This window comes from Microcaecilia unicolor, chromosome 2, assembly GCF_901765095.1.
Source record: "Microcaecilia unicolor chromosome 2, aMicUni1.1, whole genome shotgun sequence".
Taxonomy (NCBI): domain Eukaryota; kingdom Metazoa; phylum Chordata; class Amphibia; order Gymnophiona; family Siphonopidae; genus Microcaecilia; species Microcaecilia unicolor.
The window spans coordinates 211,951,785-211,975,792 of NC_044032.1; the positions used below are offsets into that span (position 1 = coordinate 211,951,785).

Here is a 24,008-nt window from a genome sequence, read left to right on the forward strand (position 1 = left end):
CAGGGGCGGGGAAACCTGTATTTTCAAAACAAGATGGACATCCATCTTTCATTTCGATAATACGGTCAGGGACACCCAAATCCTGAAATTTGGTTGTCCTTAGAGATGGTCGTCCCTAGACTTGGTCGTTTCTGATTTTCGGCGATAATAGAAACCAAGGACGTCCATCTCAGAAACGACCAAATGCAAGCCCTTCGGTCACAGGAGAAGACAGCATTTGTAGTGTACTGGTCCCCCTGATGTGCTACGACACCAACCGGGCACCCTAGGAGGCACTGCAGTGGACTTCATAAAATTGCTCCCAGGTACATAGCTCCCTTACCTTGTGTGCTGAGCCCCCCAAAACTCCCACAAAACCCACTACCCATAACTGTACACCATTACCATAGCCCTTTTGGGTGAAGAGGGCACCTAGATATGGGTACAGTGGACTTGTGGTGGGTTTTGGAGGGCTCGCTGTTTCCTCCAAAAACGTAACAGGTAGGGTGGGGGGGAGATCGGCCTGGGTCCGCCTGTCTGAGGTGCACTGCACCCACTAAAACTGCTCCAGGTACCTGCATACTGCTGTGATGGACCTGAGTATGACATCTGAGGCTGGCACGACATATTTTTAAAGATGTTTTTTGAGGGTGGGAGGAGGTTAGTGACCATTGGGGGAGTAACAGGAGGTCATCCCGATTCTCTCCGGTGGGTATCTGGTCAGTTCGGGCACCTTTATGTGCCTTGGTCGTAAGAAAAACATGACCAGGTAAAGTCGTCCAAATGTTCATCAGGGATGTCCTTGTTTCTTTCGATTATGGGTCGAGGATGTCCTAGTGTTAGGCACGCCCAAGTCCCGCCTTCGCTACACCTCTGATACGCCCCCTTGAACTTTGGCTGTCCCTGTGATGGAATGCAGTTGGGGACGTCCAAAATCGACTTTCGATTATACCGATTTGGGACGACCCTGTGAGAAGGACGTCCATCTTCCGATTTATGTCGAAGATGGGCATCCCTCTCTTTCGAAAATGAGCCTAATAGTGTACAAACCCTTTTCTCATAGTTTTAAACGGAAACCTTTTCTAGAGGTAGAAACTAAACAGCCAAAAACTCTTGTTCTAAAAGGCAGTTATTTTCTGTTCCTTGGCTGCTGGAGATACCTCATCCAACGACCTCAATTAAGTGTTAATTAAGGTGTGGGGAAGTAGAATACTTGCATAGGTTGCTGAGTCAGCTTCAAAGAGCCTGTTTAAAAAAGGCCCCTTAGATTCAAAACTATATAAAGAGGAAAGGTCCCACTGAACTTTCTGAGAAGTTCCGAGAGAAGAGGACATTTCTCTGGTAAGTGAATGCTATTTTACTTTGTGCTTTGGGAACTTAAAGATTGGGGTTTAAAGGAGGAATTGTAGGTTAGTGTTAGGCAAAATAAAAATATAAAAAACAATTTTATCAACTAATCTCCATAGTCTTTTCCACTTAGTTTTAAAAACTTTGTACCACAGCATTAACAGAATCTAGCTGGCACTGCAGGATCTAGTTTAGTCTTCCCGCCCACCCCAAGGACAACTCTACATTTATAGTCAGTTATTGTAATTAGGGTAACAAGCAAGGAGTGCTCTTACAGAGTTTTAAATACATTTCATTACCATCTAAGAAGGAAACACTAAATAAATCATACAATATACTATATAAACTAAAAGACACTTTTATATTAGTCTAATTTCCTTAATACTGTAGCAAGTTTTAAATTATTGAAAAACTCAAAAACACTAAGATGGAGTCAGCAGTCCAGCAGCGAGAGGGGTACTATCTAGTCTTTTGCATTGAGTGTCACATTTATGATTATCTCCCTGTTGGTGAGATGTCATATGTGTGTGCCCGATGCAAAGAGCTCCTACCTCTCAGAGAACGTGTCCGTGAATATGTTTGCATTATGAGAAAACTTTGATTGTAAGCATGTGAGTTTAAATTTCTTACCCAATGAAAGAGATCAGACCACGGACACCAAAATCTTATATAGATAACGGGTCCTGTTGGTCAGACCTTGGTTTATACCTTGGTTTCTGAGGGTAATCTTCATGCTTTTAAGTATTGTATGTTTTTTTATGACCTTTTGGGATTGAATTTGGCTGTTCAGTTTGTTTTGTATTAGTTTGACAAAGTACCTCATGAAAGACTCCAGAGGAAATTGGAGAGTCATGGGATAGGAGGTAGTGTTCTATTGTGGATTAAAAACTGGTTAAAACATAGAAAACAGAGAGTAGGTTTAAACAGTCAGTATTCTCAATGGAGAAGGGTAGTTAGTGGGGTTCCCCGAGGGTCTGTGCTCGGACTGCTGCTTTTTAACATATTTATAAATGACCTGGAGATGGGAGTAACTAGTGAGGCAATTAAATTTGCTGATGACACAAAGTTATTCAAAGTTGTTAAATCGCGGGAAGATTGTGAAAAATTACAAGAGGACCTTACGAGACTGGGAGACTGGGCATCTAAATATCAGATGACATTTAATGTGAGCAAGTGCAAAGTGATATGTGTGGGAAAGAGGAACCCGAATTAAAGGCTACGTCATGCAAGGTTCCACGTTAGGAGTCACGGACCAAGAAAGGGATCTAGGTGTCGTCGTCGATGATACATTGAAACCTTCTGCTCAGTGTGCTGCTTCGGCTAAGAAAGCAAATAGAATTTTAGGTATTATTAGGAAAGGAATGGAAAACACAAATGAGGATGTTATAATGCCTTTGTATCGCTCCATGGTGCGACCGCACCTCAAATATTGTGTTCAATTCTGGTCGCCGCATCTCAAAAAAAGATATAGTGGAATTAGAAAAGGTGCAGAGAAGGGCGACGAAAATGATAAAGGGGATGGGACGACTTCCCTATGAGGAAAGGCTAAAGCGGCTAGGGCTCTTCAGCTTGGAGAAAGGCAGCTGAGGGGAGATATGATAGAGGTGTATAAAATAATGAGTGGAGTTGTAGATGTGAACGGGTAGATGTGAAGCCTCTGTTTATGCTTTCCAAAAATACTAGGGCAAGGGGGCATGCGATAAAGCTACAATGTAGTATTTTTAAAACGAATCGGAAATGTTTTCTTCACTCAGCGTGTAATTAAACTCTGGAATTCGTTGCCAGAGAATGTGGTAAAGGCGGTTAGCTTAGCGGAGTTTATAAAAGGTTTGGACGGCTTCCTAAAGGAAAAGTCCATAGGCCGTTATTGAAAGGACTTGGGGAAAATCCACTATTTCTGGGATAAGCAGTATAAAATGTTTTGTACTTTTTTGGGATCTTGCCAAGTATATTGTGACCAGTATGCTGGGCTTGATGGACCTTTGGTCTTTCCCAGTATGGCAATACTTATGTACTTATGAGGTGAAGAAAATACCTTGTTTCTTCTACATACAGATCATTACAGGTATAAAGTCCTTCCTTTCAGCCGTCCAAATTTTCACCAAATGTCTTTTAATGGTGGCTGATCACTTACACAGGCAGAGTCACCCACCTAGCATAACCAGATATGTACACATATATGTGGTTAGGTGCAAGCACTTACACGAGCCAAAGAGCTACTAAAAATTTTATGCCTAGATGGTGGACTTGCATGTGCCACTTGTAAATGAAACTCGAAAGTTTGTACATGAATCCCTCTCACAAAAGGTTGGTATAAAGTACATTAAAAAGCCATTACCCTATAATTTTCTGAAATACATCTCAAATCGATGCTGTAAATAAGAATGTTTTAAGAGCTTTCCTAAAAATATAGCAATTAGTCAATGTTTGAAGTTGTAAAGGTAACGTATTCCATACCAAAACAACTCGGTAATAAAGAGGAGTCGAACATCCTGCATTTAATAATTCATTTAACAGAAGGAAAAGCCAAAAGCATAATATAACATAATATGATAGACGTTTATAAACTTATGCGTGGGATAGAACAATAGGGAACTATTGTTTAACCTGTCAAACAACACAAAAACAAAAGGATATGCCACAAAACTAATGACCAACAGATTGAAACAAACCAGAATTTTTTCACACAGTATGTAATTAAGCTGTGGACTCTGTTGCCGGAGGCTGTGGACAAGGCAACCAACATAGTGAGATTCAAAAGAGGATTGGATTTCATGAAGGAAAAATCCTTAAAAATTATTAGCTAAGTAGGCTTGGGGGAGACATTGTTCATCCCTCAAACTTAAGTATGGGAAATGGTGGATGTACTTTTTGGGTTCTGCCTTTTACTTGCAACATGGGCTGGCCTCACTCAGAGGCAGGATGCTGGGCTCGAAGGCCCTCTGTCTCAGCATGGCTTTTCTTATGTACTTAGTACAAGTTAGGAAATAGGCCCAATTTCTTTTCCACTCCAAGTATATCAGTTATCTTAAGTCTCTGGATCAATCAACATTTTTCTGTATTCCTCCAAACCTTTTTCCAGTTTGTGATATTATTTATTGCTGTAACCTTGACTACCTCTGTTGGGAAAATGTTTCATAATTTCACCATTCTTTGTATAATGAATCCTTTCTTGTGAAGATGGTGAAATCTTTTTCCCTTTAGCCTTCATACAGGCTCCATCTCTCCCATAAACATATCTTGCTCCTTTTTAATAGCATTGTGTCCTTCAGTACTTGTTTGTAACATTTTGGATGTTCTTTGTGAGAAGGAGTGCTTACCAGGGCTGGATCTCCCATTAGGCATAGTAAGCAAATGCCTCAAGGTGCCACTACTTGCAGAGATGGTACCTGCTTAGTTCAGGCAACCTTCTGTCTGCTGGGACAGTGCTGCTCCCATTTTGTTGAAGAGAGGACCACCTGAACAGAGGTGCCCTTTGATCACAATGGAAAGAGAGCCTGTTTCTTCAGAGGAGACCAAGTTTCCACTTCATGCCCCCCCCCCCCCCCCCCCCATCACCTTTGGTCTTTGGAGGTTTCTGGCAGGGACACTGAAGATCCTATGCCTATGAGATGTAAATCTGCCCTAGTGCCCACATCTGAACCCCATGCTCCATCTGTTTCCTGATGGGTTTTATATTGTGAAAGAATTACATGCTTGTCCTTTCTTCCACCATCCCCCCCCCCCCCCCCCACACCTTCTTTGTGTGATACATACCAACATGTTTCCATGTTTATCTGTTGCTGCTTTATTTTCTGTGCTCATCCCCAGTTTATTATCTTCTGATTTTTTCATGGTTAATTTTAAATATTGCCCCCGTTATTGCATTACCCTATATTTGCCTACAGATTAGAGATAATTAACTACCCACAGTATTCAAAAGTATGCGCATACATTTCTCTATGCAGATTCTGCTGGATTTTTTAAAGCAAAAGTACACATATGCTTCAACATTGAAAATTACTCCAGGAAAACTATGTGCATGTATTTACAGCTGCTATTTGGTGTGCATAATTGTCCTGAGGTAAATTTGTGCATGTAAATGAAAACCCTATGTCAACCTTGCCCATAGGGACACCGCCTCAAACAGCAGGAAAACTTATGCAGATACAGGCTATACACGCATAACTTTACCTCCTTATTAGACTTGTAAATTTTAAAAGATCCTATTTCCTTAGGTAAAGCAATGTTTTACCTATGAAAATGGCTTAAAAAATTACCTACTATATCTTTTTCTAGTTGCGTACCCTTTTTCCTTAAATGTCCATCTCCTTCTTTAAAGTAAGTGTATCATTTGTATTTGCAGTGGTGCACAATTTGGTGTCAGCGAAAATGTCAATATTGCTGATCTTTAGTCCTGATTTTTTAATCATATTTCTAACAATGTATTATTATATTTTTAGGCATTAAGCAAAGACCTCTTGAAATTGTCTTCTCGCCTGAATGTGCTAGACCAGGAGCTGTCTGATAAGAGTCTTGAGCTACAGAGCAGTGACAAAGAGGAGAAGAGGAAAATAGCAGAAGAAGTGCAAGTCCTGCAGAAGGAAAGGGATCTGCTCCTCAGAAGAAGAGGCAGTCTAGATGAGAAGCTGAAAAATGGAAGAGTGTTATCACCTGAAGTAAGTAAAGACCATCACTGATGAACTTAAAAACTCTTTCTAGTATTGAACTCCATACATTTACTTCACTTAGGAGGTAATTTTATAAGGCATTTCTGTAGTTTTATAAATCCTTTGTGCATATAGAACACAATCTATATATGCTTAAAAAAACCTCTTATAAAACGAGGTTATGCCTAAAAGTACATGTGGTGCAAACAGGCATATAGTTGTAGAATAGGTGTGCTCAGGGGAGGAGTCTGGGCCTGAGCAGGCATAAATGTTAGCACCCACAATCTAGACAGTATTTCTGCAAGATTTGTGCTGTTTCTTTATAAGGCATAGAGTCTTCTAAAAATAAGCATCTTCCTGCCCTATTAACCTAAGCACCCTGTTGTAAAGTTACCCCCACAGGTGCAGAAAGGGATGTTTATAAAATTGCCCAGGGTCAGACTCAAGAAAAATGTCAGAAAGTATTTTTTCACGGAGAGAGTGGTGGATACTTGAAATTCCACCCCCCCCCCCCCCCCCCCCCCCCCCCCGTGGGAGGTGGCGGTAACGGAATTCAAAAATGTGTGGGATAAACATAAAGGAATCCTGTTCAAAAGGAATGGATCTTCAGAAGCTTAGCAGAGATCGGGTGGCAGCACCGGTGGTTGGGAGGCGGGGCAAGTACTGGGCAGACTTCTATGGTCTATGCCCCGAAAATGGCAAAGATAAATCAAGGTCAGGTATACATATAAAGTAGCACATATGAGTTTATCTTGTTGGACAGACTGGATTGACCATACAGGTCTTTATTGCCGTCATCTACTATGCTACTGTGTTATGCTCATACATCCTGTATACCCATAAGCAGAGGTACCAGTGGTCTGCAAACTGCACACAAGGAGTCAAAAGGAGCAGATCACACAATAAAAGTTGCAAAGTATTTATTCAGCACAGGAGATCTCAACAATAAAATACCCAGCGTGGATCATGTTTTGCCCAAGCAAAGGGCTGCATAATGGGTAACTGTAGGTATAACAATATAAAATCATAAATAACATATATATAAAAGTAAATCAAATCAAATAACATTCAATAAAAAATACATACTCATGGGAGATCAATCTATGCTATAGGGACTGGGAAACAGCCAAACACAAACTTACCTACAGATCAATCTATGCACATTAAAGTCTTTGATAAATTCAAACAAGCTAAAAAAAAAGATATAAATAATAAACTGTCAATAATATAACCAGTGAAATATAGCACAACCTAAAAAAAAACCACATAAAAATTGTGTTGACAGATAGCAACTCACCCAGCGCTACTTCACAATGGCATACAGATGGCAGCATCCACTTAAAGCAAACAGAATCTGACAAGCTTGCTACAAGGCATGCTTTTTATGTGCTTCCTCTCTGAAGGTCAAAGTTGACGATGTATTAATTAAATAAAAAAGGGGCTTAAAAAAATGGGGGAAAAACCCAAATCTCTTTCTACGTTTCAACTCATTGTACTAAATAACTTTTTCAAACCAGAACTGGGGATGGGTGTGGCTTTGAAGTGTGTGCTGGACGTGTGTATTTGAAGTAAATCATACTATAGTTTGAAAATGAGAGATACCATAGTCATCTGTGGTACTCTTTGCACCAAGCATAGTCACCATATTTAAGGCCTCTTTTATCAAGCCGCGCGGCAATGCCATCAGAGCCCATTCAGAATGAATGGGCTTTGTTGGCATTACCATACCAGGAGCTGCTAGCATGGCTTGATAAAAGAGGCCCTTATTCATTAAGAAGAAGAATCTAGTGCTGCTGGTTAATCAAGGTAGACTCTGGGGAGTCAAGATACACCTCCATTCTATCCACCATAAAGCTCCTAGAGCTTGGGTTTGTAATCAGTTACCCCAAATCACATCTTCAACAGTTCAGACCTTAAAGTTCATATGGGCTCTCCTTGATATTACTCAGAGCCAAGCCTTCCTTCCTCAACCAAGAGCAAACAGCATACTGGCTCTCACCACTCAGATGTTCAAATCCACCAGTATCTGCACCACAGATGCTTCGCCTACTCAGAGCTTCAACAATCTATGTAATGCCGTTAACTCTACTCCACTTCCAAATTCCTCAGTTGATGTTCTCCTCTCAGTGATCCTATGCCACAGGATTGCTCTCAGCTCAAATTCAAATAACTCCACAGCTATGTCAGTCTCTACAGTGGTGGATAGTGTCCCAGAATCTCATCTGGGGCTCTTCCATTTCAGCCATCTCTACTTCACAAGATTCTAACCATGTTAGGTTGGGGTGCTCACCTTAATGGTCTTCACACACAAAATACTTGGTCCCCACAGGAGAAACAACATCATATCAATCTTCTCGAATTGCGGGCAGTCTATAATGCTCTCAAGACTTTTCAAGACCACATTCTCGATCAGGTAATCCTCGTTCACACAGACAACCAGGTTGCGATATATTACCCCAACAAACAAGGGGGAACAGGTTCTTGCCACCTATGTCAGCAAGCCATACAGATATTGACTGGTGCAACTTCTCAAAACATCTCTCTAAGAGTCGTTTACCCAGTCGACAAAGAAAATACTGTAGCAGACTGTCAGGCTCGCTGAGAAGGAACGTGAGCCCTTGTGCTCGATGGAGGAGGGTTCCTCCCCGAGCTGTCGGCCAACCCCGAGTTCCCCCTGTGTCACCCTCCGTTCCCCATGGGTTGAGCCCCCAGGTGCAGGAAGCCAACAGCAGGAAGAACTGAGTCCAGAACAAAGTCCACGGGGCCCGGCCTAGCCACGGGAGAAACGAGGACCAGAAGCAGACAGCAGAGGAGACAGGAACAGCAGAGATCAGTACCAGGCAGCAAACAATAGCGAATCCAGGATCAGGCAGAGGTCAGGAACAGGCAGCAATCAATAGAAGAATCAGGAACAGGCAGAGGTCAGTACCAGGCAGCAGACAATAGCGAATCCAGGATCAGGCAGAGGTCAGGAACAGGCAGCAATCAATAGAAGAATCAGGAACAGGCAGAGGTCAGTACCAGGCAGCAGACAATAGCGAATCCAGGATCAGGCAGAGGTCAAGACCAGGCAGCAGGCAATAGAAGAATCAGGAACAGGCAGAGGTCAGTACCAGGCAGCAGACAATAGCGAATCCAGGATCAGGCAGAGGTCAAGACCAGGCAGCAGGCAATAGAAGAATCAGGAACAGGCAGAGGTCAGTACCAGGCAGCAGACAATAGCGAATCCAGGATGAGGCAGAGGTCAAGACCAGGCAGCAGGCAATAGAAGAGTCAGGAACAGGCAGAGGTCAGTACCGAGCAGCAAACAATAGCGAATCCAGGATCAGGCAGAGGTCAAGACCAAGAAGCAGACATGCAGGTATCCAGAAGCACTGCAACTACCCAAGGAACTGAGTAGAAGCCGAAGCGTGGAAGGACTGGTAGTCAGGCTTTAAATAGAACAGGAATTAGGCCCAAACATGTGCAGCTGTCAACAAGATGGCTGCCCCAACCGGAGACACCCTTACGCCCAAATATGGCCTTCCTTCCTGAAACTGCCCAACTCCAAGATGACTGCCACAACTAAAGACGCCCACCTCTAAGATGGCCGTCCTATCCTAGAGATACCCAAATCCAAGATGGCCGCCCCATCATCAGATGCCCATATCCTGAACGGTCAGGGAACATGACACAGACAAAACTGAGCAGAGTCCTGCAACCTCACGAATGGTCCCTCAGCATCTCTGTAGTTCATTGAATATTCCAGCAATAGACCTGTTTGCTTCTCAGAACAACAAGCTTCCCGGTTTTTGGTCCAGGATATATGCACCCAACCATACAACCCCAGATGCCTTCTTGCTTCACTGGGAAAACATCATCGTTTCACTTTTTCCCCACTACCTTTCATAGGGAAAACTCTTTTCAAACTCTGTCGAGACTAAGGGACCATGATTCTGATTGCTTCCTACAAACCTCATCAAATCTACTACTACTACTAATAATAATCATTTCTATAGTTCTACTAGACATACACAGTGCTGTACACATTATATGCAGGTACCTTCTCTATCCCTAGAGGACTCACAATCTGGGGCAATGGAGGGTTAAATGACTTGCCCAAGGTCACAAGGAGCTCCAGTGGAAATTGAACCCAGGTAGCCAGGCGTTAAAGCCTGCTGCACTAACCATTAGCCTACTCCTCCCTCCTAGTTCCCTCTCCTCCTAGAGTTATTGTCCAGAGAACCGTTGAGGTTAGATCCTGTTCCAACCCTAATAATGCAGAATGAGGAGTCCCTCCTCCATCCAGACCCTCACTGTCTAGCCCTGACAGCATAGTTCCTGACATAGACTTATGTTCCTTAAATCTTCCTGAATCAGTCTCTAGGATACTCCTAGCTTCTATGAAACCTTATACACAGAAATGTTATTGTTTAAAGTGGAAAAAAAGTTCTATCTGGTATGCAGCCAGAGCTCTCGACCCTGCTAGATGCTCCTTTCCTACCCTCATGGAGTATCTTCTCCATCTTTCAGATTCTGGCATCAAAACTACCTCAGTAAGAGTACACTCTTGTGCCATTAGTGCTTTTCGTTCTAGAGTTGATAATCAGTTTCCATTCATCCTGTCATGATTGTGACTATTTTCCATGTCTGTGCTCACTTTGCCCCTGGTGGCCGGACCCTGTGGCTGCTAAAGACTTTCTTGCTGTTTCCCAAGCATGTTTCAGAAGTCATTGCTTGCCAAACTTGCTTGGGTTGTTTGGAACTAAGCAGCATCCTTACCTGTGACCTCACTTGTAATTGCCTTTATTATACACCTGGCCCTTTCAGGTGGACCTTTGCAATGCCAAAGGTCAAGGTTAGTTGGTGTGCTGTTAGGAGCACTTCTGCCTTGCTTTGTTTTGAGCTTCCCTTCTTTACCCTTTTTGATGCTGATAGGAGCACTTCTGCCTTGCCTTGTTCTTGTTTGGTCTGTATGCAGTTAAGATTATATGTTTCCCTGCTTTTACCCTTTTACCTTCCCTGCTTTACCCTTTTAGCTTCCCTGTTGTACCCTTTTGGTGCTGATAGGAGCACTTCTGCCTTGCTTTGTTTCGTGCCTGTATGCCTTGCCTTGTTCTTGTTTAGTCTGTGTGCAGTTAAGCTGTTAAGCACTACTGCTTTTATCCTTCTTTGTGGCTGCTTGTCAGCCTTCAGCCATTGCTCTTTTGCTTATCTGTGCATCCTTCTCTGTGGCTGCCTGTCAGCCTTCAGCCAATGCTTTATTGTTTGTCGGTGTGGCCTAGCTTTCTATCCTGCCCTGTTTGTTCTTTTCCCCTCTGACCTTCAGTCCCTGTTCAGTCAAGCTTGTTTCAGTATCCTATACCCTGTGTGAGAATCCTGAGCCCTGTATCCTGAATCTTGTTTTAGTTAAGCTTGTTTAGTATTCAGTGTCCGCCTCGAGAATCCTGTTGTTCCAGTCAGTCCAGTCCAGTATTTCTTGTCTACCAGCTCCGTCCTGTAAGTCCTGCAGGCCACCCGCACCTAGGGGCTCAACCTCTGGGGAACGGTGGTCAGGGCAGGTGAAGTCCGGTTACTCCAGTCCTGCTATTCCAGCCAAGTCCGGTCCAGATTCCAGCTCCATCCTTGCTTGTTTGTCCAGTCCTGGTTGGGGGATTTTGTCTGCTGCTGCCATTCCTTGACAGCAGCCTAACGGCTCACGTTGTTCCAGTGTCTGAGAGCCTGAGACCGTGACACATCCCTTGATAGCTAGATTCATGAAAGGTTTATTTTATACCAAACCTCCTATCAAACCACCTCTGGTGGCGTGGGATCTTGGTGTCATTCTAACAGCTCCTATGAAGCCTCCATTTGAACCATTTACATAGTAACATAGTAGATGACGGCAGAAAAAGACCTGCACGGTCCATTCAGTCTGCCCAACAAGATAAACTCACATGTGCTACTTTTTGTGTATACCTTACCTTGATTTGTACCTGTCCTTTTCCGGGCACAGACCATAAAGTCTGCCCAGCACTATCAGACTCTCCCCGCCTAACACATACGTCTCCTGTGGATTTCTACTCCCTAAGTGCATCACTTTGCATTTCTTCGCATTGAATTTTAATTGCCAAACCTTAGACCATTCTTCTAGCTTCCGTAGGTCCTTTTTCATGTTTTCCACTCCCTCTGGGGTGTCCACTCTGTTACAGCTCTTAGTATCATCCGCAAATAGGCAAACTTTACCTTCTAACTCTTCGGCAATGTCACTCACATATATATTGAACAGAATCGGTCCCAGCACCGATCCTTGAGGCACTCCACTACTCACCTTTCGCTCCTCCGAGCGAATTCCATTCACCACCACCCTCTGGCGTCTGTCCGTCAACCAGTTCCTAATCCAGGTCACCACTTCGGGTCCTATCTTCAGCCCATCCAGTTTATTTAAGAGCCTCCTGTGGGGAACCGTGTCAAAAGCTTTGCTGAAATCTAAGTAGATTACGTCCATAGCTCGTCCCTGATTCAATTCTCCTGTCACCCAATCAAAGAATTCAATGAGATTCGTTTGGCACGATTTCCCTTTGGTAAAACCATGTTGTCTCGGATCTTGCAACTTATTGGCTTCCAGGAAATTCACTATCCTTTCCTTCAGCATCGCTTCCATTACTTTTCCAATAACCGAAGTGAGGCTTACCGGCCTGTAGTTTCCAGCTTCTTCCCTATCACCACTTTTGTGAAGAGGGACCACACCCGCCGTTCTCCAATCCCTCGGAACCTCTCCCGTCTGCAAGGATATATTAAACAAATCTTTAAGAGGACCCGCCAGAACCTCTCTGAGCTCCCTCAATATCCTAGGGTGGATCCCATCCGGTCCCATGGCTTTGTCCACCTTTAGCTTTTCAAGTTGTTCATACACACTGTCTTCTGTGAACGGTGCTCTATCCACTTCAATCTCATTTGTACTTTTTCCAGTCCATCGCGGTCCTTCTCCAGGATTTTCTTCTGTGAAAACAGAACAGAAGTTTCTATTTAGCAAATTTGCTTTTTCTTCATCATTATCCACATAGCGGTTCGCAGTATCTTTTAGTCTCACAATTCCCTTTTTAGTCATTCTCCTTTCACTAATATACCTGAAAAAAATTTTGCCACCCCTCCTTACATTTCTAGCCATTTGTTCTTCCGTTTGCGCTTTCGCCAGACGTATCTCTCTCTTGGCTTCTTTCAGTTTCATCCGGTATTCCTTTTCTTGAGTTTTTTTGTATTTCTGGAACGCCAACTCTTTAGCCTTTATTTTCTCAGCCACTTGCTTGGAGAACCATATCGGTTTCCTTTTTCTCTTGCTTTTATTTACTTTCCTTACATAAAGGTTCGTGGCCCTATTTATAGCTTCTTTCAGCCTGGACCACTGTCCTTCCACTTCTTGTATTTCCTCCCATCCCATCAGCTCCTTCCTCAGGTATTCCCCCATTTTACTAAAGTCAGCACGCTTTTCATTCCTGTTCTCTAAAGTTCCTTACATATAAGATAGTCTTAATACCTCTTACTTCTGCCAGGAGAGTCAGCGGACTTCAAGCCCTTTTGGCAGTCCCACCTTACACCACGTTCTACTACGACAGGGTTGTACTCCAAACCCACTCCAAATTCCTCCCTAAGGTGGTCTCAGAGTTTCACCTGAATCAGTCCATTGTACTTCCTGTCTTCTTCCCTAAGCCACATTCTTAATCTGGAGAAGCAACACTGCATACCTTAGACTTCAAGCATGCTCAAGCACATTATCTGGAGCACATGAAACCTCATAGTTATTCCTCCCAGATTTTTGTATCCTTTGACCCTAACAGATTAGGGATACCCATTACCAAATGTACTGTCTCTACTTGGCAGGCTGACTGTATCTCCTACACATATACTCAGGCTGGGCTGACACTGCATGGCCAGGTCACTGCTCACAATGTGTAAGCCATGGCGACTTCAGTAACCCATTTCTGCTCTGCCTCCACTGAAGAAATTTGCAAGGCGGCTACGTGGTCTTCTACCCATACCTTTACTGCTTACTACTGTCTGGGCAAAATCTTTTTACTACTTAAAAATCATCCCCGCTATCAGGCTCTTTTTAAAATTTTCCACCAGGCTCACTATGAACTAAGTTGCAGAATTATTTCACGTTGTGAGCCTGGTAGCTAGTGATTCCCATATGTGAGAATATTATGCCTGCTTGACCTCAGAGAAAGCTAAGATACTTATCTGTAGCATGTGTTCTCCAAGGACAGCAGGCATATATTCTCACATCCTTGCTGCCTCCCCTTGAAGTTGTGTTTTTATCTTTAGTACTGTACTGCTGGTCCCATGCTCGAGCGTCAGGCAGGAAGTAAACCGCACATGCGCAGTGGGGGCACTACCTCTAAGATTTAAAGTGACAGTGCACTTAGCAGTGTCCACATCGGGCTCTGTGGATCACATCACCCATATGTGAGAATATATGCCTGCTGTCTTCGGAGAACACCTGCTTACAGGTAAGTAGCTTTCTTTTGGAGGAGGGAGGGGGACTTGGGGGGATAGTGGTCTTAAAATCTACTATTGGATGTGTGTTTAGCTCTATTTGAAATACTGTAATAGTATATTTGGCGAATTGTGTTGTTACTTTTGTTCATTAATAAACTTTGAGGAAAAAAAACAGTAACCCAGTTTCAGTTCATCCATTTGTTACTGAATTCATGAAGGGCTACAGCGTATGATTCTTGCCCAGCTCATTTGAGCCCACTGAGTCAGCAGAGCTGAATTCCTGACTGAGAGAGCACTCTTCTTGGTGGCAGTAACTTCAGCTCAAAGAGAAAGTGAGTCTCAAGCAATTGTTCCATATTCTCCATATCTCCAGTTCTTCCACAATAGGATATTCTGTTGAACTCACTCCAAGTTTGTTACATCAATCAATCATTACTACTGTCTACTTTCTTACCAAAGTCTAATTTACACACAAAAACAAATGACCCATTTTCTTTTCATCTATCAGAGCAGTCCAGAACAAATGGGTTAAGCCCCTCAGTCAGCAGATAGAAATGGAGATCTATGAGCTATGAGCCCTCTAAAAGGCACAGTACAGCCACTAGTTCTCCAGTATTCTCTTTCTCCAGCAGATAGTGATGGGCATTGTGTGCAGCTGAGGACTAGTCTGGTGAGATTGTTCCTGGGCATTGTTGGAGAACTGGTCACACATTCGAGCTGTAGAGATCAGAAGAGTATCCATGATCTTGCCAGGAGCTGCCCCTCGGATACCTGGAGGAGTCCAGGTCCCTCCATTTCGGTTGGACCCTCTTCTTTTTTCTACACTTTGTGAATAAGATAAAGGCAAAGGTGCCATTCTAAAAGGGGTCCCCAGCTGAGTGACAGCAGGGCAATTTAGTGGCAAGAGGGAGCTTGTAAGTCATTTGGTTTACCTCACTGTCCCTATGGCACTGTAACACCATGGGAAACAAGCAGTGTACTATTGAGTGAGCTGGTGCCAGGAGTGTGACATGGGGTGCCAACAGCAGTACAAGGGGAACTCAGTGTCACAAAATTATTTTATCTTCCCTTCTGCCTGGCAATTCACATCTGAAACAACATGGGAAACATGTTGGTGTGTCTGCCGTTGACTAAGTTGAATCCAGGAGTGATGTGGATTGGACAGCTGCTGTGGTGTCAGGAGATGCCTGATACCGCATTATCTGTTTCTTTTCTAACATAGTAAATGTCAGCACATGAAGACCTGTATGGCCCTTCCAGTCTGCCCAATAAGGTGGCTAGGGTTGTATCTGGCACTCTGCACAGGTTCCACTTCTTCATGATTAAACACTAGCGTCATAAACAGGGCAGTCTACAACTTGCCACCTTGCCAACCTCATATAGGCAGTTATGATGCAATCTTGAAACATAATATCACAATTCCATTGCTTTGTACCCTAACAATGTCTTCCCCTTCCTGATACCATTGCTGTCAACCCTAAGAATATCTTTCCCTTCTTCACTGCTAACTAACATCTTTTAGTTGCTAATATTAACTTTGATTGTCCCACACCTCCCAATACAGATATACAGCATCATTCTCGGTCATCTGTCAGTCAACCAATTTCTAATCCAGTTTACCACTTTGGATCCTAAATTCAACCCGTTCAGTTTGTTCATGAGCCTCCTATGAGGAACTGTGCCAACGACTTTGCCAAAATCCAAATAGACCAAATCTAGCATGGACACCCTGTCAAAAAAAATCAATCAGATTTGTTTGACGTGATTTTCTTTTGGCAAACCTTTGTTGCCTCAGATCTTGTAAGCCATTGGATTCCAGGAATATTGCTATCCTTTCCTTCAACAGTACCTTTTATTATTATCGGCCTGTAATTTCCCACTTCTTCCCTGTAATTGCATTTGTAGATAGGGACCACATCTGTTCTTCTCCAATCCCGTGGAACCTCCCCTGTCTCCAAGGATCTATTATACAAATCTTTAAGAGGGCCCACCGGAACTTCTTTGCGCTCCTTCAGTAACCTTGGATGTATCTCATCCAGCTCAAGGAAGTATTTTTTCACGGAGAGAGAAGTGGATGCTTGGAATGCCCTCCCGCGGGAGGTGGTGGAAATGAAAATGGTAACAAAATTCAAACATGCGTGGGATAAGCATAAAGGAATCCTGTGCCGAAGGAATGGATCCTCAGGAGCTTAGTCAAGATCGGGAGGCGGGGCTGGTGGTTGGGAGGCGGGGATAGGGCTGGGCAGACTTATACGGTCTGTGCCAGAGCCGGTGGTGGGAGGCGGGACTGGTGGTTGGGAGGTGGGGATAGTGCTGGACAGACTTGTACGGTCTGTGCCAGAGCCGGTGGTTGGGAGGCAGGGCTGGTGGTTGGGAGGTGAGGATAGTGCTGGGCAGACTTATACGGTCTGTGCCTGTGCCAGAGCCGGTGGTTGGGAGGTGGGGCTGGTGGTTGGGAGACGGGGATATTGCTGGGCAGACTTATACGGTCTGTGCCCTGAAGAGCACAGGTACAAATCAAAGTAGGGTATACACAAAAAGCTGCAAATATGAGTTATCTTGTTGGGCAGACTGGATGGACCGTGCAGGTCTTTTTCTGCCGTTATCTACTATGTTACTATGTAATTGCTTTGTCCACTTTCAGCTTTTGCAGTTATTCATAAACACTTTCTTCCAGAAACGGTGGAATATCTACTCCACTCCCATATATGCCTTTGTCAGTTAACAGCGGTCCTTCTCCGTGATTATCTTCTGTGAATACAGAAGTATTTGTTTAGTTCACTCTCTATATACCGATTCTCAGCCACTTTCAGTCTCACAATTCCATTTCTAGCCTTCCTCCTTTCCCCAATATACCTGAAAAAAAAAGTATTGTCACCTCACTTTATGTCTCTAGCCATGTTTTCTTCTGAGTGTGCTTTCGCCAGCTGTATTTCTCTGGGCAAGTTGTGTCATGAGTTCCATGGGAGCCTGAGTTATGCTGTGCTGGTTTAGAAGTCAGGGAAACTGTTTGAAGCAGCAACTCCCAGTTTAGTGTGGCTTCTTCACAGCTTCTTTCATCGCTTATGGAAGCTCCTTTGGAGTGGGCCAAGAGCACTGCGCTCAATGTTGTGGTCATCGAAGCTGCACCTCCAGGCAATGTAATTTTTGTCACAGTGGAACCTTCGGAGGTCAGTGCAGTCTAGCCCATTGCCAGGAAGGTGTTCAGCAACGGAGCTAGTACTTCTGAAGGCTGTGTGGCCTCTGAGAAAAACACAGGACTTGGGGCTATTTTGTCCCCTCAGAACTTGGGTACACAGTTGGTCACCTCCCCTCCCACCTTGGCTCCAGAGTCAGTGGTAAGACAGCCTTTTACACAACCTCCCAAGCGGTACATTTTTATTTATTTTATTTATTTATTGCATTTGTATCCTACATTTTCCCACCTTTTTGCAGGCTCAATGTGGCTTACAATACATCATGGATAGTGGAAATGAGAAGATAATAGACATTTGGTATTACAGAAGGATTTTGGGTTGCATGGTAATGGAATACATGAAAGTGATATAATAGAAGGCATTCTTAACATTTCTGGATATATGTGGGAGTTTCACATGTTTTGATCTTTGTGGTATATCTTGTCGAAGAGATGGGTCTTTAGTAGTTTATGGAAGTTGGTCAGTTCATAGGTCGCTTTTAGGGTGCGTGGCAATGTGTTCCAGAATTGCGTGCTCATATAGGAAAAGGTTGATGCATGCATTAATTTGTATTTTAGACCTTTACAGTTATGGAAATGAAGATTAAGGAATGTGCGAGATGATTTTTTAGCATTCCTGGGTGGTAGGTCTATCAGGTCTGACATGTAGGCTGGGGCCTCGCTATGGATAATTTTATGTACTAGGGTGCATACTTTGAACATGATGCGTTCTTTGAGTGGGAGCCAGTGTAGCTTCTCTCGTAGGGGTTTTGCACTTTCGTATTTTGATTTTCCAAATATGAGTCTGGCTGCAGTATTCTGGGCTGTTTGGAGTTTTTTTAGTATTTGCTCTTTGCACCCAGCGTAGATAGAGTTGCAGTAGTCTAAATGACTGAGTACTAATGATTGTACCAGATTACGGAAGACGATCCTTGGGAAGAATGGTCTTACTCTTTTTAATTTCCACATTGAGTGGAACATCTTTTTGGTTGTATTTTTCGCGTGATTCTCAAGTGTTAGGTGCCGATCAATGGTAACTCCAAGAATTTTCAGGGTTTCCGAAACTGGTAGATTTAGTTTTGGTGTGTTGATGGTGGTAAATTTGCTTGTGTTGTGTTGAGAGGTGAGTATTAGGCATTGGGTTTTTTCTGCATTGAGTTTTAACTGAAAGGCATCTGCCCAGGAGTGCATGATGTGTAGACTTTGGTTGATGTCATTGGAAATTTCTTTTAGGTCTTGTTTGAATGGGATGTAGATCGTTACATCATCAGCGTAGATGTATGGGTTGAGGTTTTGGTTTGATAATAGTTTGGCCAAGGGCATCATCATTAGGTTGAATATAGTCGGTGAGAGGGGAGATCCCTGTGGAACTCCACATTCAGGTGTCCATGTGGCTGATGTAATCGAATTTGATGTTACTTGGTATGAGCGTGTGGTTAGGAATCCTTTAAACCAATTAAGAACATTGCCTCCGATACCGAAGTATTCAAGGATGTGTAGTAGGATTCCATGATCAACCATGTCGAAGGCGCTAGACATGTCGAAATGTAGAAGTAATATATTCTTGCCGGTTGCAATCGTTTGTTTGAATTTAGTCATGAGCGTAACTAGTACTGTTTCAGTACTGTGATTAGAACGAAATCCTGACTGGGAGTCGTGTAGTATTGAGAACTTGTTTAGATAGTCTGTGAGTTGTTTGGTTACCATCCCTTCTGTTATTTTGGTTATTAAGGGAATAGATGCTACTGGTCTATAGTTGGTTAATTCACTCGCATCTGAGGGTCTGGGATCACTGAAGCAGACCAACAGTATTTCCCCTGAATTTATGCTTCTTCATAGTGCCTATTTATTATGGCAGGCTCAGGGATCTGGGTCAACACAAGAGAACAGCAGCAGCAGTCAGTGAGTGCAGAGTAGGTGAGCCAGTGCATATTCATGGGCCCTACAATAGCTCCCTCCCCTCTTCATGGATTTCCTTTCTGACAAGAAATCAATACAGGAAGGTAGGGCTGGGATGGATCTCCTGTGAGGCCTATGAGTTTGTTGGCTCTTATGCTGCTGCCACCGCTTCTAATTCAGTTGTGATGTGGAAAGGAGAAAACAGCAGAGATCCTCAGTGAATATAATATTAATAAAAAGTGAGTCTGGGGTCCCCCTTGAGCTGCTTAGTGCCCTAAGCTGTTGCTTAGTCTGTTTTGCCCAATGCCAGCCCTGGCCTTTGTCGCCTCTTCCTTCACTCTTTTTGTAGTATTGCTAGCTCTTGACCTTTCTGCTGCCTCTTCCCTCTTGCTGTCTGTAGTATGACCTGCTCAGCCTTTCTGTTTCCTGACCGTCTTTGGTAATAGTGTTATCTAGCCTTACTTTTATTTCATACCATTCAGTTTGTGGTTGTCACTTTTTCAAAGCACTTAGCCTTCCAAAGTTCCATAGGTTTCTATGGAACTTTGGAAGGCTAAGTGCTTTGAAAATATGCCTCACTGTCTCACCCAGTTGAAGAAGATAATTTTGAGTTTGGAAATTTGCCTCAACAAAACAAGAAAACCTCTCCCATACCAATGCCACTGGTAACGGTACTTACCCCTATCTGATTTTTCCTTAGGAAGAACACAGCCTTTTCCAGTTGGAAGAAGGGATTGAAGCCTTGGAGGCTGCAATTGATTTCAGGAATGAGAGTATTCAGAGCCGCCAGCACTCCCTAAAAACATCACAAATACTTTCACAGAGTGAAGCTAATGTCATGGAGAGGTTCAGCTCCCTGTCTCCCTCTGAGATCAAGTCCATCCTCGTCAGATACTTCAACAAGGTTTGTCCTCATACCCTGTTAGAAATGCATCATATAGACAGGTGTGAATGACAGTCATATTAACAACTCAATTTTACATAGAATGTTGAGATGGGAACTGAGATGTCCAGGTTGTGATGTTCATAATTTCCCAGTATTTTACAAAAAAACTCTCTGCCAAACTTTGAAGCTGTTGTGAAATGCTATAATGATGTGCAGCAAGTGCACATGCATCTGCTGGTACATCTAGCAGGAGCAGCAATTTAAAAAAAAAAAACTGCATGTGGAGAAAAATAACATTCTGCTTTCCCCAGGTTTCCACAACTGCAGCTTTTTAAAAGTTGATGGTTGCCAAAGCAACAATTATCCCTGAATTCACCCCCCCCCCCCCCATTTCCCCAGACAAATCAGACTTTACACATACACACAAAACAACATCAACATAAGCTTCCGCTGAACCCCTTCACCCCTCCCACACCCCAAACAAAGACATCAGCTTTGTAAAGTAGGGTAGGATTGAAAGGGGGGCTCAGGTCTTTGTTGGGGAATGTGGAAATGGGGAGCTCATGTTTTTGCATTCATCCTTACTACAGTTGCTTATATATTCTCAGAGGTATTTTCAAAGTGAGATGGTCAGTTTATTTCCCTACTCCTTCCTCTGCATGTTGTCTTTCCTCAGCAATGCAGTTACATTGGGTTTTGGTTTTCACAATAGTCAGTTAGACTTGTGCTTGTATAATAATTTAGTAAATCAAATATAAACACTTTCATGGTTGCTGAATGTCTGTCAGCCATCTAAGCAACAAAAGGGTTCTCTCACACTTGTATGAAATAAAAACATGTGCGTAGCAAAATAAAATACACAGCTGCATTATTCTATCAGTTTAGAAGTTAGTGAGTCTCAACTTTGAAAGCCAAAACACCATAAGATGTCTTGAATGGAAAACAATCATAATTTGATTGCTTAGATTTGTTCATGCCTTACACTACTTGTGATTAACAGTCTAAGTAAAGGGCCATTTCTCTCAAGCAGCTTAGATATTTATTACTAGCTAACAAGAAGGTTAGAAACCAGCAAGAACTGGTTCTTTTAAAAAAATAATTTTTTTAAATAGATAAAATGGGATCACGTGATGCTAGGCTAGCGAGAGGCAGCCATAGAGAGGCACCCCCCCACCCCCGTTTAACATCGAGCGGCTCGCGGGTTAAAAGCCTCTCCAAAACCCCCAGCTTGGGTCACGTACGGTGGGTGACGGTGCACAGATGACGGGAACCTAGACCAGAGCTTTTTGGACGCGCTGATGGCGGCAAAATTGCAAAGGAAAGATGGAGCTCGAGGCCGCAAGGGAGATTCCAAGATGGCGGATATCAGCCTACAGGTGAGGCGTCGGTGGGCTCTGCTTGAGCGGCAGAGATAGCGGCAGAGGTCTTGGCGCTGCTGAAACCAACAGTGGACCAGAAGCTGCAGCGAATATCTGATAAATTAGAGCTGATGGATGGCAAGCTGGAGGGGCTAAGGTCCGATCTCACTACCTTTCAACAGCGACTATCGGATGTGAAGGACAAATGTAATCAACAAGACAGACAGCAGCAGAAAATGAAGAGCAAGATTGAGCAATTAGAGGCTAAGCTTAATGATCTGGAGAACAGATTGCGGTGAAACAATCTCAGGTTAGTGAGCCTCACAGAGAATATAAAAGAGTCTGACCTGCGTAGCTTTCTGGAGACTTGGTTAACTAAAGCGTTTGAACTTCCGCTGAAAGAGGGGCCCCTAAGGATTGAGAGAGCACGCCAGTTGGGAGCTGTGCGTACAGAGATGTCCCGCCCATTAATTGTAATTATGAAAGTCCATAATTATGCCCACAAACAAGACATTTTGAGGGCATTGCAACAGAAGGGGGCCTTACATTACGAGAACCAGCCAGTCTTGTGCTTCCAGGATTTCTCCACGGCGGTGGCGGCACAGCGTCGACTATTTGTGGAAACATGCAAAATGCTACACACGAAGAAAGTATCATTTGCTCTTCTTTACCCAGCTTGCCTGAGGATCCAGAATGGCGGCAAAACTTGTTTCTTCACGTCTCCCACTGAAGCTCTTAAATTTGCCAATACTTTGAACTGGGAGGGAGTGGTTGGTGAATACCTTACTGAGACTATGGAAAATTTGGGGTCCTTGACGGTGGAAATACACCATAGGGATCTGGCAGGCACTGAAATTGGATAAGGACTGTTGGGACATTTGTACTTGTTGAGTGGTGATGAGGGCTCTGGATCTCTGTTGTTTGCTTGTTGTGTGACTGGTGAGTGTGACTTTGAGGAGCAGCGGATGATATGGAGCCCTCGACTCTGGAATTTTTTTTTTTTTGCTCAGTCATTAAGCTGCAGACATAGAAACAGTCTTAAAGTACTGCAGAATACCCACACTCACTAGTCATTGGGGGTCTGGGGTTGGTTTGCCTTGCATGCTGGTCGGGGAGGGGGAGGGTTCTGGGTGATCAGGTTCTCAGAATATTATGGCGGGGGAGAATAGGATGGGGGGAAGGGGGATGGGGAGGAGGGGGTGGGGTCATGTTTTTGTTAGGGTTGTTTTGTGTTGTGTTTCTGGATAGGAGTTTATTTTATGTTCTTGGAACGAGCTCTGGGAGGATAGGGGATTTGTTGGCTTGGGGGAGGAGGGGTAGCCCGGAGGCTGGGGGGGGGGTGCCTCTTCTGTTTCCAATATAAAGAGTTACTCTGTTCAAGAGGGTACATGAGATGGGACCCTGGGGTCACTTAGATTAGTATCTTGGAATTTGGGGGGTGTCTCCTCGCCGATTAAAAGATCCAAGGTTTTACAGGCTCTAAAGCGCCACAAAGCGGATGTGGCATATTTGCAGGAGACCCATCTTACATCAGTAGAGCATGCCAAGTTTCAGAGAGGATGGGTGGGTAGTGAAGGCCCCAGCAGTGCAGAGGAAGGCGGGTGTCATGATCCTTTTTCGTAAGGGGCTAAGGGTGTTGATTAAATCAATCAAACGCGGTCCGGATGGCAGATATGTTCTGGTAGTGGCTGAGTTGGAAGGACAGCTTTTGGTCCTATGCAATGTTTATGCCCCCAATGTTTTTGATAGGAATTTCTTCCGCAAGCTTTTTGAGCTTTTAACCCCTTATCAGGAAGGTAATGTTATTTTAGGAGGGGATTCTAATTTGCCCTTTCCATATCATCATGCTGATCAATCCATAGACTGGTGGGTTGTGTCCATCTACCAGCAGGTGGAGATAGAGAGCAATCCTTTTGCCTCCCTATATGTGGTCATGTGCTGCCAGAAACTCCTCAGTATGTTCTCTATCTCAGCAGGTGGTGGTCACACACAGCAGCAGCTCTGGCTAGGTCTCCAAGCCTAATTTTTAGGTTTTGTTGAGTACCTGGGGTTGAGGGCTCTTCTTGAGCAAGTGCAAACCTGGTGGTGCCAGGTCCCTCCTTTTCTCCCCCCTCCCGCTGGCTCCGTTAAAAAAAAAAAAAATTTGGACGTCTTTAAGGGCGTTTATTTCAACGTTTATTTCAACGTTTATTGCAGCTGCTCACTGGGACACCAGTTCGTTACAGCTCGGAGCGAGAAGCAAGTAATTTTACCTTTTT

The 24,008-nt window shown here is 43.7% G+C and overlaps 1 protein-coding gene across 1 annotated transcript in view; it reads left to right on the forward strand.

Annotated features, from left to right (window-relative positions):
- KIF27 (kinesin family member 27) overlaps positions 1–24,008 on the forward strand; it is a 199,491-nt gene that overhangs the window by 120,308 nt on the left and 55,175 nt on the right. Inside the window, exons 15-16 of the mRNA XM_030193692.1 lie at positions 5,769–5,984; positions 20,207–20,410. Coding sequence (XP_030049552.1) covers positions 5,769–5,984; positions 20,207–20,410 — 420 coding nt within the window. The remainder of the gene's footprint in view (positions 1–5,768; positions 5,985–20,206; positions 20,411–24,008) is intronic.